Below are 18475 nucleotides of genomic sequence, written 5' to 3'. Positions count from 1 at the left end.
CTTCCTGTCTTCTCTTTCTATCCATAATCCTCAATGTTTGTCTGTCTGTCTGTCTGTCTGTCAGTCTTTACAATGATATTGTAGATGTGCTTTCAGATTTGCTTTAATATTTCTTCCCCCACGCACCCCACCTCACCTCACCTCTTTCAACACATCCTTCTGCACAGAGGTAATTGGGGAACAAATACTTGTCGGACATGTGTTGGGTTTTTAGTACTATGTAACACATTTAATACTTTAATGTACAAAAACCAAAATCATGGTTCGCTATGTCAGTGCAGTTAGGCCATATTATCTGCAAATTGTAGTATTTCTCGGGTGTGCTAGAATAAACTTCATTTTGTAACACTTTCTGCCATAATATCAATCCCAAACATGTTCCAATAAAATATTCAAATATGGTCCGGGGCAAAGATATATTTAGAATTTTAGCCCATAACAAATGATTAAAGGTCACTTTCAGAAAAATATTAAGAGAATGTGAGCTATGACTTTTTGCACTGCAGTGACAAATATTCTGATTTTGGGCAATTATTGTTATAAACAGGAACACTTCAAGGGGGAATGAAAGAAAATTTGCTGATCTCAAACCATAGAGATTACAATTTCATGTAAAAGGTCGAAATTTACTGGATGAAATGAATTTAACATGAAAATATTAAATAAATGAACATAACATAAAGCAACGATGGAGTAAGGCGATGGGAAATATCTAAATTGGGAAAGAATGAGATTTAATGCAAAGACAGAAAAGGAATGTGTCATTTTAATTTGCGCACATATCGGGAAAAACCGCTAGATTTTTGGTCTGCTGAAATGACCGTTGACAAATAGCGCCCTCCGTAGTCTCAGTTGCATATCTGTCGTTTACAATTGCTCCACTGTTCCAGGTAAGCAAGCAACTTATATTGAACAGAAAAGCATGTCATCTAAATATACACACAGTTACAAGGGAACGAAACTGACAGAAACTTAAGTAGGTCAGAAAAATGAATAAATCTTTGCAATATTATGCTGCAACTTTTTTCCTTTTCGTTTTGAAGAGTGGCAAACTTTATACACCAATGTTATTACCAATTTTCACACAGCTTGAATATCAAACATAAAATCAGATATTCTTTCTCAAAAAATTCCGTTGGCGTCATTATCAAAATGTGGGTAGTTTGGCTTGCATTGTTATATTTCGTTTCATACTCTGCTTTTTTTCTTAAACAACGGAAAGAAACATAGGGAACTTTATTTTCTCTATCTTGGACGTAAACTTTATATAATGTTGTGCGGACTGTCCCGTTGAGGCCAAGAGGCAATATTTTGCACAGTTGTAACATAGAAAGCACAAACTCTACAATTTTCCGTTAATTAAAGGTGGTTCCGGAAGACAACATATTCGGTCAAATATTGATGTCGAAATGCTTTTGCTACCATGCTAACTTGACTCGAAATGGTGGTTAAAAAGTGCTAGTGTAGTGTATAATCAAAATGTCGAGCTTGTGTCAACAACATGGCTAAGATTTTACATTTTATCAAAATTTTCTTGGTAAAAAGTCAACATGGGGCGAAAGGGAGGCGCGCAGTATACACGTGACGTCCCCGGGGGTCTGTCGCACGCCACCACACTGCAGTGCGTATCGGATGGAAGAGTCTGTTCCATATTTGACGTTGTCTCTGACTGCTCTGCCCGATGAGAGCCCAGAAAAACAGTCGAGGTAACCCAGACGATATTTGGCGCACGATCGAACTGGGAGTAAATAATCTTAAAATATGATATTATTTTCGTAATTATTAAAAAATGATATATAATATCAAATTATGAAATTTTGATGTTAATAAAATCATGTTATTATTTCATCAGGGTTGAGCTTCCTTTCTGTTTAGCGAGCACTCGACAAAATCACGCGTGATAATACGCGTAATATGGATAAGTGTGACCATGGGCCGGAGCGTCCAATAATATACAATAGACGTATTTTAGACTATGTACTCCCATTTTGGCTGTGTAGATTACAAAGCTCAGTGCACTCAAACTAAAGGTACGGTACGTCCTAAAAACAGTCTCAGAGGTGGATTCTACTACACTGAGTCCTTCTGTGAAGCTACATAACATACACTCCAAACGGAGACAACAAAGGTTTCGAGGTTGCAACCGACGTGCGGCTCTGCGTGCGGCTACACACACGCCCCATGGGCAACACACGTCAGTTCGCCCTCAACGTTTGATGTATGTCACTGAGCAACAACGTGTGAAGATGCACGTACAGCCAAGGCTAGAGGACAGTGCATTCACAACGATCGACTGTTTTCGATCAAAATTTACCGAATAACCGATCAATGCCCTCGTAATGTGTCCACGATTCAAACGTCACGTAGGACAGCCAAAACAGTCGACGATCATTTCAGTCAAACATTTGATATCATGAAAAATAATCCTTTGTATGTGATTGCTTTCAGAGACATTACAAACGACTGTCCCCATGTATCTACAACGACCGAGTCGAAGTATTCACAGAACGCGTAAGAAAAAAATCTTGAAAAACTTTCATGCATGACCGGAAAAATCTTTTCCAGGTTTTGCGGTCACTCGATCGTGTCCCTAGTACATCTATTAAAAAGTCAGGGTCTGTCGGCGCCATGCATGGCATAATAACAAGGTGTGTGATAGTGAACGATGCTAGGTGTATTGTCGATTGAGGAAGTTGAATTAATATAAACAATAACAGTGCATTTTACACTATAGTTTAGTGTAAATATAACTGTTTCAACATGCTTTGGGAACGGGAAACTGTAGTAGAGCCTAGACATTAGAAAATTGTGGTGCCAATCAAGAAAAGTTTAATACAGCTACTGGCCCTTAAAACGGTATGCAATGGTGAACGTTGCGTGCGTTATCTTTAGCAAGTAATTAGAGTAAATTTGTCCGGGAACAAGTCATCGTACGCTCGCACGGCTTGTTAGCCAGACAGTAGTCTTCCACTAAATTTCGGGACGCATCCAGCTGCCCGGAGAGGAGACCTTGGCAAGCGAAGATGGGAACAAGTAGGAGCTCGAGTTGTATACAACTGACGGTCGTCGAAACCATAGACCCTCCAAAATTTTTTGGAGGGTCTATGTCGAAACGAATCAGACTTGTTCTTCATATCGTTTCAAAGTCTTATTATTGTGTAATTTTAAGAGACCAGACATACATATTTGCAAAGTCATTTTGGCATGCCGTCAGGGTTATTAGCTACTTTTCTGCATTGCAATTATAAGAAAATAAATTACAGGGCGGCTCAAACTTGACATTATCGTCTACCATGTGACCGACAAATGCATTTTACAATGTATCTGTATCACTATCAATTTACTTTCACTCGACATACCGTAGACCATCGTGTCTAGTGTGGCCACAGGGAAACCAGGATAAACAAACAAATATACCGATAAATAAATAATTGAATAAATGAATAAATAAATAAATGAGAGAATGAATGAAATAATAATTAAATAAATAAATAAAATTAAGAATTGAAACAGTGGGCTGAAACATTCAAGCTGCAACGTCAGTATCACTACTCACCCATTAGAGAGTAATTTATTTTCTCTTATCATTTGGGGTTTTTTTTGACCCGTGCCATTCAGCGATTTTCTGCAGAGCAGAGACGAAATTAGGCACTGGTGATATACCGAATGATTTAGTCAATATTCCTAAGTAAAATTATATTATTAAATATTTTTAAATATTATGTATGCCTAATGAGCTATTGATCAAACCTCTCAGGCTGCAGACACCGACCCTCGGAGAGATCAAACAAAGGTCATCCAAAGTGGACGGGCTCGTGTTCGTCGGACACGTCAACAACAGGATTCCCATAGTGTAATCGCGTTTGTAGTGTTTCTAATTTATATTATTACAGAATTGCTGTAGTTTCATCGCTGTAGGAACATGTATACACCTGGAACAGACGGAGCCGAAGTGGTTAATCGTGTGACGTATAAGGTATGGCCAGGACCAAAACTTTTTTTTGCTATGTATTCTAGTATACTGTTAAATAAAAGGCGATAGCCTTTGGAACCTGGTTACACAAGAAAGCCAGACGTCGTACAAACAGACGTTAGGGGAGAACCATTTGATTTCTGGGGGGATATGGAGGATTTTGAGAAAAAAAATTTGTCACCAGGTGAGAGAGAAGGGAAAAAAAAATTGATCCTGTCATGGCCTGAGAAAAAAAAATTGTCATAACAGACAGAAGAGAAAAAAAAATTGTCACAATGCACCAGAAATAAGCAAAATTTGGAACCTTATTCTCATGTATTCTTTGCCGGCGCGCCGCCATAGGCGGCGCAAATGTTTTACCACAAGCAATTCTTATGTTTCTTTTCCCAGCACTTATGATAAAGCATGCACTACATAGGTCTACTTTACACCTCAGTACACTCAATGTTTTCCTTCCCTTTTCTGACCCAAGAAATCATATTTCAGGATTTCTGTTGCAATATCTCAATGGCATAGGCACTATCTAAAGGGGACTATTTGACTTCTGTAAATTGTGAAAATTTAAAACACAAGACAGGAGTCAATAAACTAGTGTTAAACCAATATATTATTTTCTCAATATAAATTTGTTAGAAAGATGTAGCTTGACAATGAAAAATTGAGGAACAACAAATATAATGAAATACAATGTGTGAGCCTTGTTTTTCTGACCACAAACACCGGATCGCAAACATACCATATTCAGGCTTTTCATTAGAAGCTGGCAGCTGGAGAAATGACACAAGAAGGTCACAGATTTTCCGTTCCTGTATATTCATTTGTCTTCAGTCTCTGGCAAACAGAACTGTTTTTCACACATTGTATTGTCATTGTTTGGTTGTTGAATATTGTGACTCAAAAACTGATCATGCAAAAAATGTAAAAAATATCAGTGTTCAATGTCATTTTCAAACAGTTTTACCGAGTGCAAAATAAACTGAAACTCCTCTCAGATTGCACCATTAAACACATCAATTTCTCAAAATTCCAATACGAGAGGGGGAAACCCCCTCTCGTGCTCTCCCCCTTGGGTTATAATTCTGACAGTTTCACTTAGTTAAAAAAATTAAAAAACACCTCTCAGATTGCACCAGACTGCACCATTGCACACATCAATATCTTAAAAATTTCCATCCAAGATAGGGGAAAGCCCCTGTGACACTTTTCCCCTAAGCCTCTCTCATGTTCTCCCCCTGTACTTTCAAATTCTGCCCGGTCAGATATCCTAGTGAAAACCCTGTCATAATATCCATCCAAATTAAACAATATACTATATAATTAGATACTGCGTGATCTTTTATATCTTTATTTTATTGGACTTTGAATTTCATTTTGATGTGTTCACCTTTTTTGAACCATCATGAGATAACTGATGATAGTCTAGCAGGGTACATCAGGATTTGAAAGGTCTTTACTGTTGCTGTATTTTGTAAATTTTACAATTACATGTATTGGTATTAAACTTTTCTAAGTGGGGGATCAGTCAAAATTTCAGAGTTAGAGAGGGAGGTTACTCAAATTCATCATGGTTGGCGGGGGGGGGGGGGGGGGTGGCACTCGAAATTTCGGAGTTTCAGGCCGTAAATAATGACGGCTCCCTTTACAACGCATTAAAAACTTGATGAACAAAAAAAAAAAAATTTGCACTGCTACTCCATTTGAAAAAAAAAAATTGATGCAGGTCTGACAGTAGAAAAAAAAAATTGCTGTCACTCTGACAGGAAAAAAAAATTTGCTTCCATACCCTTTTCCTCCATACCCCCCCCCCAGAAATCAAATGGTTCTCCCCTTACAAGGTCCTTTCTCTCTGGGAGGGCAGCGTTATATAATAACTTTACTGACATTACATCCTCAAGGGTGAAGATAGTAACTAGCACTATAAAAAGAAACAAAGAATAAACAGGGAAAAAAAACAATTAATATGTTAAGGAATTAACACACACACACACACATAATATATATATATATATATATATATATATATATATATATATATATATATATATATATATATATATATATATATATATAGGGGGGCCTATATATGTGTGTGTGTGTGTGGTATTTTTATAAATGTATTGTACTTTATAAATACATTGTTTTGCAACATCTCGTGTATTGCCTCGCTGTCAACTACCAAACGCATGCCTTACCACGTGTATGTCCATCCTCATCTGGAGCTGGTTACATAACACTACAGTTGTCCCAAATGCCTCAAATTATTTGCAGCCACAGTACGTAGATCGTGAGTGGCTTTTGGGTGTCCATGAGTAGTACTTGTTGGATGGGAGCTTGACACTAAGGGTTCTGATATTTTCAGACTGGTTTTTGGGTAGACACTTAAGAACTACAGTCACAGACTTAGCACACACACACACATACTACCTCCATACTACAGCATGCATTGCAACTGTCGCTCGACGTACATGTTTGGTTCAGTGATATGGAGTTTTTTTTCAATGACATCACCTAGCGATACTCCCGGAGAAAAAGAGCTGCAGGATATGCTCTGAACTGTCTCTCACAATGACTTTCAACGTACATGCAGAAATTGTACATCATTGCAAGTCATGTTTTGGGGTAATTCATAACAGACCAACCATTCAACTGTCCCTAAAATGTAACAACACTTACACACACACACACACAGAGACTTACACAAAATAATTCCAACATACTGGTACTCTTGAACACTTCATTAACTTTATTTACAACAAATTTGTAAATTGCACAGAAAGCTTACACTTGGTAAAGCCATACCACAGGAGATACGTGGCTCCAAACTCCATGAGCACAACTTATTTACATATATTACAAGGTTACAGAATGCTGTTTTGTTTTTTTTCACAAGAGCAAAACATGTGTGTGCATGCAGATAGTACATTGTATTTCCCTCAACCGAACGAATGCAAGCCTGCACAACAAAGATATTTAAACTCAAAACCGCAGGAAGGATAACAATCTGTCAAAAGTAAATTCTGTATTCAAAGTCAAAACTTGAATCTTCCTGTTTGAAACTTGCCTTATAACTCAGCTAAGTAGCAAAATATCAATTAACAGAAAAAATTTAATTGAACAGGAAAGTATGAAGGTATGAAAGAAAGTTGAAAATTATGTTCTCAGTATAATACTTATTATACAAATGAAGGTTGAGATATACTTTTTCACAGACAGTGGACTGTCTTTGTTTAGAAGTTAAGCAAATGCATAGATTACAAAAGATGAAAACACACATGGATTGCATGTTTAGGAATTTTGAAGGCTTCTAGATCAAAAGAGAAAAACGCTGCTGAAGTGCTTTTCTATTGCAAGCATGTAACGTTTGTTCTTGCAAGAAAAATTGCAGCAAAAAGGCATGAAATCTGCCAAAAAAAGGTGGTTTGTCATGTTTAAACTTACACTTCGAATAGTAAGTAGTGAAAACACAGAAGTGACTGACAGATTCATAACATAAATGGCTGTCAAATTACAACCCTGAGATCAAAACAAGACTGGCTGCGGTACCACATGGATTCAACATTGTCAAGTGACTAGACAAAAGACGTGGCACTGATATTACCTGAACAAAGTACAGAATAACGAAAAACATATTTCAGATGTTCTATAAACGTCCAAAGTGTTGGCAAAGCACACTCTGCTGACGATAACAGAATAAAACAAACATTATCAACTGACATGTAATAGTGTCAGATTGGAAATAATCACATTTCATGTTAAGTTTCCAAAGGTGTATTGAACCTTTCACCTTTCATTACCTGTATAGAGGTCCATCAACCCTTCGGATAGAATGTGACTGTTCCATAGTATGGTTGTGAAAGTATTATTTATCAAGGTAATTCACATTTGCAACTCCGACTTCAGCAGATTTGTCAGCTTTCTCGTAACATCTTTACATAAAATTACGTGATCGCAAACAGAATAGCCATGCACTGTTCTTCAAATGCTGTCCCGGCAGGTCAATATTTGTAAACTTTAAATGTTAGAGATCTTGAAGAACAGTGTTGAATTTCTTTGAAGATTTCAGAAATTCTCCTTTTACAAACTTGCGCATTTGAATTTGTCTTCTTAGAGTTGCTTGGACGATTTCTTATTACAGGCTGTAAAAAATCCCACCGAAGTGATGACAGAAAACCTACAGTAGAGAAACTTTTTTTAATGAAGTCTTTCACTGACTGTAGAATATTTTGTTGTTGGAAATTTATTTTTGAGAACTTAAAACGTCTGACCATTTTGCCATACTTTATTTTCAAAATCACGGTGGATGATTAAAGCCATACTATTTCAAAAACTGCATCCTTGCGAAGTGTTTTTTTCAAAGAGCACTTGGGATGGTGTTGGAACTGCATCACCCATATCTTTTCACTTGTTACGCTTGGAGGGGACAGCTTTGAGTGAATTTTTACACGATACAACATGGCATACAAGCTTTTTGCTCTTTTACATATTTTCTGACGTATACCCCAGATTTTTTAAAGTTTTGTTTGCCAATTGTTGAAAGTTTAGCCTCTTCAAGAGAATGATCGATTTTTTACACAGGGCCTGGTTTTGTCCTTTTATTTACCTTAATGTCTATCTATATTGAAGTGTACCCACTGAAGAGAAATTTTTTCTGTACAAGCTCTACTGAATCTGATGTCAACATCACCCTTTTACAAGATTACTCAACATGACAATCTTTCCATGAACTTTACACATAATATTTACATTTCAACTTTACTGACTGGCCCATAAATTTTGATTAAATTTCCAAAACGCATTGGCAGATATCGCCTGTCAACAACTCAAAACCAAGTTTGCTAATCTCGATAATTTGCTTTTGATGTGGCATTGCTTATCAGTTCTACACACCTACTAGTGTAACATTGGTTTATAATGTGAAAGCATTTTCTCTGGTGTTTCACTGACGCCCTCACTTTTACTTTCAATGTTAGGAGTACAGGTCACATCAGAGTTGGTCTTCACAGATAGCTCAAAAGTGATATCAGAATTAACTAAAACTTCAACAAGCCAAAGAACTTGTGGTATATTGGAACTCCAAGATCATCTTATATCCATACATTGACTTCAAACCTTTACAGACACGTCAAAGCTTTGACAAGTCAAGATCTGCTTATCATGTGGCTGTAATACTGTAAACACATTGTCTTGCATTATAAGTTTCACTGACATGAATGTCACAAATCATAGTTGAAATGCCCTGGGCATAAATTATCTACAGGCAGCTTATGGTAAATACAAAATGATATATAAAACACATAATAAATATAGATTTTGCTTTTTCAGTTACAAATATTTACAGAGTTCTAGCGGATTATTACTCTTGTTACCGGGTTGAGATGTATGGAACTTCCACTGTGAGGAGGTAAACTACTAGTTCATATGTGGACATCATTATTGCAGTATTGGGGATTTGTCGAACGAGTTGTGTCGCGAGTCCTCTGTACAGCGCCCTCGGGCCTTCCTCCCGTGCAACGGTAAGGAGAGTTTGAAAGAACGACCGATATTTTGTGCCTTCTTCTCGAAGTCTGGTCCTTACAACTTCTGCAAGATACAATGGAGAACCAATTTTAAGACTTTGTCAGCCACTGAAATCATCGTCAAAATTTCATGAAATAGGATGGTACGAAATTACAATGAAAATAATTTGCAAATTTCTCTACTATCAAGCTAACGTTAAACCTTCACACTTTCAACATAGAGGTTAGATGCTGTGCAAGTTAAAGTTAGTTCATGTTATGCTGTATAAATTTCTAATAATATTTTGATATTAATGTACATGGCAATGATTAAATTATTAGAATAAATTACAATAACTACTTACCATGAGGGTATGCCATAATGGAAGCACAACTCTTGGAACAAGCACCACACAGCATGTATTCAAAGAAATCTCGTCCAGACTTTTCTGATCCGATTTGTACACGTCGCCTTTCACGAAGTGTTTTCTTTAAATGTTCATAAATGACAAAATGAATAACAGTCTCTGAAATTCCAGCATACGAGGCAGTGACACCGCGGTAAAATCCTCTAATCCCATCTTTCTGGTAGATGGTCCTAATGCACTGCGTAGCACCTAAGTTTTTGCCGATTTTTCTGAAATGGAGAAAAAGACCGTAACACAAATTAGCAACTAGGATGGTATAATTATTGTTGAGAAGCGAGGTGACGATGAGATCTAAATAAGGGTTATATAATAAACATGCAAAAGTTGAACTATTTTTTTTATTATATTGTGACAAGCTTTACTGGTAAAATAAGAATACGGTAGACAAACATAACATTAAATGAGTTAGATGTGCACTTACAGTATTACAGGTTGGTATATAGTATGAAAACTTGCAAATTGTTAATCTTAAGAGGTTACCAATGTATTTCATTTGATTCTTTCACCAATTTCAATGCGGTGTTACCTACATATTCACAATAGTTTCATTGAATCTGTAAATTTACAAAACATGCTTTCACAGGCCTCTGAATATACTTTATTTCAACACAGAGATATTTATGTTGCAAATACAATGTATTTCACGGCAAACAGACAGTGACAATTCTAGCTCACATGGGGGAAAGCAGCAGATGTGTTTGGCAGCACTTGCTGAATAAATTCTTATCATACAATAACAACTCAGGACGTGCAGTTTGCACAAACACCAAACTGATCTGTAGCAATCCACCCCTGTACAGACAAATAACCATAACTGCTCAAATAATAAAGCTTTTAATTACCTTTGGTCCAGTTGTAACCTGGTCTTGACTACCCATATTGGATTGGTACACGTGCTTGCACAAAAACCTTGAGAAGAAAATAAATATGACGTTAGCAGAGAAAGGACGCCAATTCAAAGACAATATTTACATACATGTACATTGCACTGCTATCTGAAGAGAACGGAAACAGTTTGACCTCTGGAAGTAACTACTTCAACCTGCTTCCTGTGAATACATTGCCCCAGCCCTGGAAGACCATAAAAGACACAGTAAAGGGGAAGACAATAAATGACACAGTGAAGGGCAAAGGTCAATGTGTTTTTAAGGTACCAGACATTTGCATTTATTACTGAAATCTTTGTTTCAATGTTGGGTGCTTGGTGTTCAACAATAAACCTGTGAACCCGATTATGATCATGAAACACATACGACAATGAAGATGTGTCATCATCACAGAGGAAGAGGCTGTGAACTCTACAGACATCGGAATGGCAATTTCATTTTAACTTTTGTCTGACTTGCTGAACTCACACTCACAGTTCCCTAATTCTGACAAACACCAAATACATAGACTGAAACTCAGGAAATCAATGTGTCCTGAGGCATTCAAGATTCACTTTCGGCTCTGAAATTTGTACTTTGGAAAAGAACATTAAAAAACCACTATACATTAAACCACTGAAATCTATAGATACAGTCTACCAATAATGGCACACTGAAACTTACTGAAAAATATACATGTATGGTCATGAAAACTATTGGCAGCTTCCATAATTTCAAGATATTATTGGCATGTTTCAAACATGAATGTTTTATGCAAATGTTTCTATGTGATTGAAACAAGATTTCATCATGACATCCATACAAAATTGCCTTTGTAACAGTGATTCCAATAAGCAGAAACAGGGGTCTAAAAACTGCAAGAAGCATTCACATGCCATGCCAACTTATGTGTATCAGGCCCTTTTCCATTTTAAAATATTTCACAAAGGCTCCATTGAGGATGAGTCACTCAAATTCCCATTACTCAATGCCAGTAATCAAGTATACAAAATGAAAAATTTTGCACAGTTTATAAGAATTTGAATAGGTGTTTGATAGCATGTTTGTTTTTTTGAAATTTTTCATTCCTAGTACTCATGACGCATGAAAAAGTTCAAAAGGTCAGCTATTTATCACCCTAATCACTTTGTTTTGGACAGGTTCACCTCGCTACCCTGACAGGGCCTTCAATTTCTTATCAAGTTAATATAAACAGTATGTATCCCATCATACTACACTACAGGAAGCAAGAAAGTCAAATAACATAAGCTCACCCACATTTTGATAGGACAAGCTCGCATAGTAATTTTGGTCACTCATTTGGGGCATGCTCAGATAGGGTTTCCACTAACAATGTCCCTAACAGGAAGCCCTACGTTTTCTCAAGTAGTTTGCATCAGTTTCAAGGACAAAGGTCAACTCTGAACTATGCTGTTAAGTTCACCTACATTATAAGATCATCAAGTTTTTTCTGAAAAGGTACGGTTAGCCACAGAATGATGTCAAATCTGTTTCTCATTTCCTGTGATATACATATATACATATGTGTACATATATGCATGTGGTCTATGCAAGACTACAAAGATGCGCTACAATGACGTCTACAACACATGCCAGATTAAAATACGAATGACAAGTTATTCTGAATAAAGTGCAACCAATTAGTGTTAAAACCAAACATTTCTGACTAGTCTCATATCAGCAATAGCTTGGTACAGTTCAATGACTGTAGATAAATCTAGGAGCTGCCAAGGGCCACTGATGAAGCCTTGTTGTTGACAAGAAAAATAGTACACCAGACAAAAAAGTTGACAATTGGAATTCTTCTAAACCAACTCATAAATCAGTAATAAACATTCCATCGGTGATAAATTGGAAGGCATTACTTTACCCAATTTCCAATAGAGGTCAATTTACAACTTTCAAAACAATGGGGCTAAACCATTAGGATTGCTGCAGGAGGTGATGTATTATTAAAGGCTACAGCAACTGAATGTAAATGAGGCACAGGTCACTTCTACAGTTAATCGTATAGAAGGCAGAATTTTTTTTCGAGCTAAAGGTAAAGTTGAGCTCACTTCAAGTCATAAAAGACCTCTTCATCGCTATCTTTGGCTAGAATAAATGGAAACCCATTCTTGTAATACCGTACTACACTGCCCTTACATCACAGGATGTCAGTAATAGACAAGTACATGCAGATCAGGTGACTATTTTCAGTTCACACAAAGTAGGACGCACATGGTTGAACACATGGGCATTGTATTGTAAGACTAGTCACATGCATCTTTTCATCTAACAATGACTTATATAAAGCGCTATTCACATGGAAAATAGCAAGTCTGTAGTCATGTATGATGCTAACAACAAACCTAGTTGAACAGAGTTTGAAAAAGATCAGTTACATACACTGTACATATATTTTCAGGAAAAGAACTAACTACATGTAGTTCAGCATTTGACAAAATCTAACCAGAGTTGATCAACCTGAACCCTTTCCACAACCAAATAATTCAGAATCCCTTCAACATCTTCAACTCAGAGTAATATTGCTGAACAATTATTGGATGTATGTCAAGAAGAAACCTCCTTCTGATGAGCTTTACTTTGCACAGTATTAAACTGCTGATGCAGCATGTCAGAGTTCATCAACAGTTTACCATGGATTGTTTCACATATGGACACACCTGTCAAAGAAGATACTGTATCTAACAGTAAAATTTATCTTACTGTGCTCAACTATGTACGAGTTGCAATCAAAATTTTCCAACAGCTTGAGCAACAGTGTGCCTCAGCCAATATGATGAGCAACGATGCACAAATCACATGTGATGCAAGCAAATTTTCTGGTTTATAAGTAAAGATATCAGGCTAATGCAAAGAATTTTGCACAATGCCTCAAACTGATGTAAAGTTTCCAGAAATACATGTTTGTTCAAGGGGCACACTGTTGAGCAAAACAACTTTGACATCACTATTTGACAATTTTGGGAGTCATGGCAGCTGTTTTCTTAGGCTGCTTACTGGCCTGATTTACAGTATAGTTGAAATATAGGTCGGTTAACACCTGCCAAACAGCAAGAGGCTACACTACCCTGGAGCTAATCGTTCTTACTATCTTTTTACAACCATTAAGATAGTAGATAGAGGCAACGTTGTAAATTTGTCAAAAACAACCAGCCTTCTTATACTAAAAGCGTCAAAGTGACCCAGTTTTTTGGCAACAGCTTCTACATTGTATAGGCAACATCAAAACCAACATCAGATGACCAAATCTCACATCCTAAAGAGATGCAACAAATTATCCTATGACCTTGAGATGTTCCTGGACAAATTAAAATGTAAACATGTCCTTTGTTTCTAGACAATAGTAAAGAACAATGAACATGGTGTCCAGAGCAAACCAGTTTCACTGCAAACTAAACCTCATGTCAAAGGAAATACAGCACTAACTATATTAGCCCTATGTGGGAACAGATTCAAGACTATACTGTACAGTACAATTAATATTTTGCATTCAAGTTCTCGCTATTGCAGTTACTGTCATCATAGATATTCAGCTCTTCTTTAACTATTCCAAATGCAACAACAAGAAAGCATGAAAACTTACCAGCACACATTGCCGAAAACATATGCACCTTCTTTGATTCTGGTGTTAGTCTGTTATTGAAAAATTTCTTGGCTGTGTCGTATGCACAGAAGTAAATAGCTCTTGAAGGAGCTACACCAACAAGATTTGGTCCGAGACCTTTAAACAAGGCAGCTGGACCTTCTGTGTCGATGATGTGCCTGCAATAAAATAAATGTGATTGGAAATTAGACAAGTAATTCACAAAATCCTGTGAAACTTTCCGACTGAATATATCAATGCCATTTGACATAACATGGCTTAAAAATAACTATCGTCTCTTTATTTAGTATGAAACTATACACACTGTTCCACTTTAAAACTCCCCTACAGTTAGAAAAGTTTATTTTTCGGGAAAACAGCCCATATGCACATCACTTCCCTGGCTGACATGACACAAGATTGGTAAGCTTTATTGTATGTACCATTTCCCCCTTACAGTTCACACAAGCATCGCAAAAATATTTAAACAGATGCCTGAGACAGTATATTCCTATTTAACCTTTTGAGTGCATAGTTTTCTCCCGCCAAATTTAAGTGCAAAATTTTACCAATTTTTATGAATTTTCTGTAATTTTTTGATAATTTTGGACCAAATGGACATCACATTTCATACTCTTTTTTCTCAAAATTTTGGCAAAAGTATGAGAAAAATTGACTGGGGTTTATTTTGTAAAGGGGGCAAAAATAGACTTTGGCACTCAAAGGGTTAATTCATGTCTCATACATCAATACTAAGTCTCGACAACACCACCGTTCAATGCACTAATTGGAGAGATGATTTACCCTACCTAAGGGCAAACATAATTTCAACTACTGAGCACAGAAAAAACTCTGATTCACTTTTCACAAATGAGTTTAAAACGATAAAAAAACGATAAATGCTTTCTGTTCTGTAACCAACCACATGCTCCTACTGATTGACAGCAGAGCAAAAACAAGACATTATTTTCCCTCAGAACACTTACCTGAGGCACATTAGAATACCCATATTTGCGGGCCTTGGGTTTGTACAGGTACATAGCTGTGCTATGCTACCAGATGGGTTCAGAGTGGGAAGATACACAGGACGGTGGAATGTGGCAGTGGAAGACTGGAGACGTGTTTTTAAGACTTCCAATGGACAAGTTAAAATAGCCCCAGTTGTGCCAGCAATTCTGTCAAGAAAAATATCCAGACAAAATTATAAGTACAAAAGATATGTTAAATATTCTGTGAATGCTTTTTCTGTTCTGTACAGTTTTGAGAACTGGACTTTGTGACAACATTACACAGAATGGTTATAGCTTGCATTTAAAATTGAGAATTACCTGAATAGCCTATCAGGTATCTGTTGACCATAAAAATCCACAACATTAATTGTCATCACTGTTGTTATGGCATAATCAATAAAAATCTGACCAAGTGTCGAATATAGGGCAGATTTTTTTCCATTAGAAAAGTGAACAAACTTTGTGTCGTCCCGAGAGTTATTAACTCCATAGTCACAGTGTACAGAATTGATTGTCTATGTGTAGTGTTTACCAGGTGTATGTCAAGTTCACATCAAGGCACATTAAATATTTACTCAACGGTCAAGAACTAAGAAAAGCCATGACTTGGCTGTGTTGGTACCTAACATGTGAAGGCGTTAGGTTGATGCAAATGTGGAACAGTATACCCTTGAACCTTTTGCCATGGTCAATTTATTGGGGGGCCTATTGTTATAATGTTAGTACATGGACATGGTCAAGACCTGACTGTCCCTTACTTGTGATAAGGAGTAACGACTCAGGTGTACTGTTTTAACAGTTACAATACTCGAGTAACACAAGTTCACGACTTGAAGATAAATCCACAGGTTCAAACGGAGGACACCCCAACCACCATTTGTAAAATAGGTGTTAATTATTTGGAATAAAACTACATATTGCACGTAAACATGAGATTAGATGAACTGTATGGTAAGATGTCGGCTAACAGACATCCGTGGCAATGTACTTAGAAGGAACACAACGCCACCTAAACATGGCGTCGGTACAAGCAGTGCATATATTATGTTGCTTATATGGTCGAACACACAGTACACACCTACATAGTACATGATTATTAAATTAATCTCGATACTTCACACATAACGGGCATTTGCAAACAACACTTCACAAGTTTGAGTAGAGCTTTACGGATGTGACTGACACAAGTGTCGGCCAAAACAACATGAGTACACAACTGTATTCTGTACAACCGAACAAGACAATTTCCCGCCACATCACTTCTATTTACATCGATTTTGGTGTATCACTGTATTGATCAACATTTGGGGGAATTCCAGACGAACAGCAAGTATCACTGCATACTTTTCTTTTCACGTGTCTAATAACGATGATGTGTATCGATCCAGGTTCATACCTTCTGAATTAAACTTTCTTTTAACCCTATTCAATTACGCTATACCACGTTACAGACCACTTCGCGCTACTAAAAATATCGCGAGGCCTGTGTAGTGATTACTATCGAGGTGACACGATGACGACGCTATAGAAGAATTTCCGTCACATTATGCCCATTCGTTCCGATGCGGTTAAAAGCACTGAAATTTCGAAGACTTGCGAGAAATTTTTAATGCAAAATCTGCAAGCAAATGTTGGTTTAAATGAACATACTGTTCTGCAAAATGATGACCAATACAGCAAAATTATGAATATCAAAACGTGGTCGGGTCAGGCTTGACGACAACAGTCTGCCCCGACGTGCAAAATCCTGATGGTACATTAGGTGTATTGCTTTCTTTAAAACAACGGGACAGTGTTTCAAAAGCGTAGCATACAAGGTTAAAAAGAACCTACCCTCCTGCAATGAGATGAATGTGCACATTTTGCTGCGACATAATACAACAATTCTGACGATTTCCTTCAGGGTTTTAGGTACACTCCTTTACAGACATTTCACATAGAACTACTAACTGCTCATCCACTACACATTTACAAACCACGCAAAACATTGTCATGTGATGAATGTAAGCGCGACCATGATAGGTCACTGTGCAACCTTTGACCTGCCAATGTCTTGCCTGCATGATTCATTCACGACGAGTTCACGTGAACAGAGCGGGGAAACCATTACTAACCTGAGTCCTTGGTGGAACAACGTTATTTGCATAAAATAAAGCGACTGGATTGGTCAATCTGAAGAATATGGTAAATTATAAAAATAAAGACCAATCATCGAAGTCGTTACGATTTCATCTACCAATCCACATACAAACACGAGTATGAGTTCCCAGGCGCGCGTGATTCCTATAGTTTGTTGACCCACGTTACAACGACAACAAACGCCAGGGAAAAACGACGCTCGTCGCGATCGCGTGTCCTTGGAGATAGGCCAAAATAGCTATTTCGCTAGACCCTGGCCATTTCCATCAGCCAGAGTAGGAGAGACAGCCGATTCAGTTTTTGCAATGTGCCACACCGACTTATAGGGTGAAAATATATCTAGTTCCCTGCTAGATGTGTGGAAAGGAAAGCAAAGCGCACGTACGGCTACAACTTCTTCAGTTCTCAATCTCAATGTTGAAGCTGTAAACGGCACCGGACATGTTTGTGAAAATATCTAACTACAAAATTATTCATTCTATGTCACCTTAAACGACGTCGAAAACTGTCAGTGAACGCTAAATTACAAGAACAGATTTTTGTAAAACAACGCAAATAAAAAGCGGGTTCGACACCATGCGGTGAAACCCCCACATATAAATTTTCAAAATGTAAATATTATGCGCAGGACGTGTAGCCTTTCATGCGCAGTTAGCAGCAATTCTTCAACAGGTTGAAGGTTCAAGAATCGCCCATGATATGCATGAGTTACAAGCATGGTGACTAACACAGTATTGTTGCATATTTTTATATCGCCATATATGCTGATAAAATTAAGAGCACAAACGTTTAGCTGTTGTGTATCATATTCAGATATTCATGATATTGATATGATGTCGTTGCGAACAGATGTAGGTGTATCATCATGGAAGGGACGGACCTGGGATTGGGAAGTACCTGAAAGGCCTAGAGTTGATCAGTTTGAGAGGCCGAATATTAGTCTTCGAAGCGAAT

General features: G+C 37.3%; 1 protein-coding gene across 1 annotated transcript; it reads right to left on the bottom strand.

Moving 5' to 3' along the window:
- Positions 1-6693: 6693 nt before the first annotated feature.
- On the bottom strand, positions 6694-17465 carry LOC139137473 (solute carrier family 25 member 36-A-like). Its single transcript, XM_070705597.1, has 6 exons — positions 17216-17465; positions 15359-15547; positions 14373-14551; positions 10739-10805; positions 9834-10105; positions 6694-9553 (listed from the first exon to the last, which is right to left on the bottom strand). The coding sequence occupies exons 1-6, from the start codon at positions 17254-17256 to the stop codon at positions 9336-9338; spliced, it is 966 nt and encodes a 321-aa protein (XP_070561698.1). The 5' UTR covers positions 17257-17465; the 3' UTR covers positions 6694-9335.
- Positions 17466-18475: the final 1010 nt, after the last annotated feature.

The sequence above is a fragment of the Ptychodera flava genome, chromosome 7 (genome assembly GCF_041260155.1).
Source record: "Ptychodera flava strain L36383 chromosome 7, AS_Pfla_20210202, whole genome shotgun sequence".
NCBI lineage: Eukaryota > Metazoa > Hemichordata > Enteropneusta > Ptychoderidae > Ptychodera > Ptychodera flava.
This window is presented reverse-complemented; position numbering and strand designations above follow the sequence as displayed.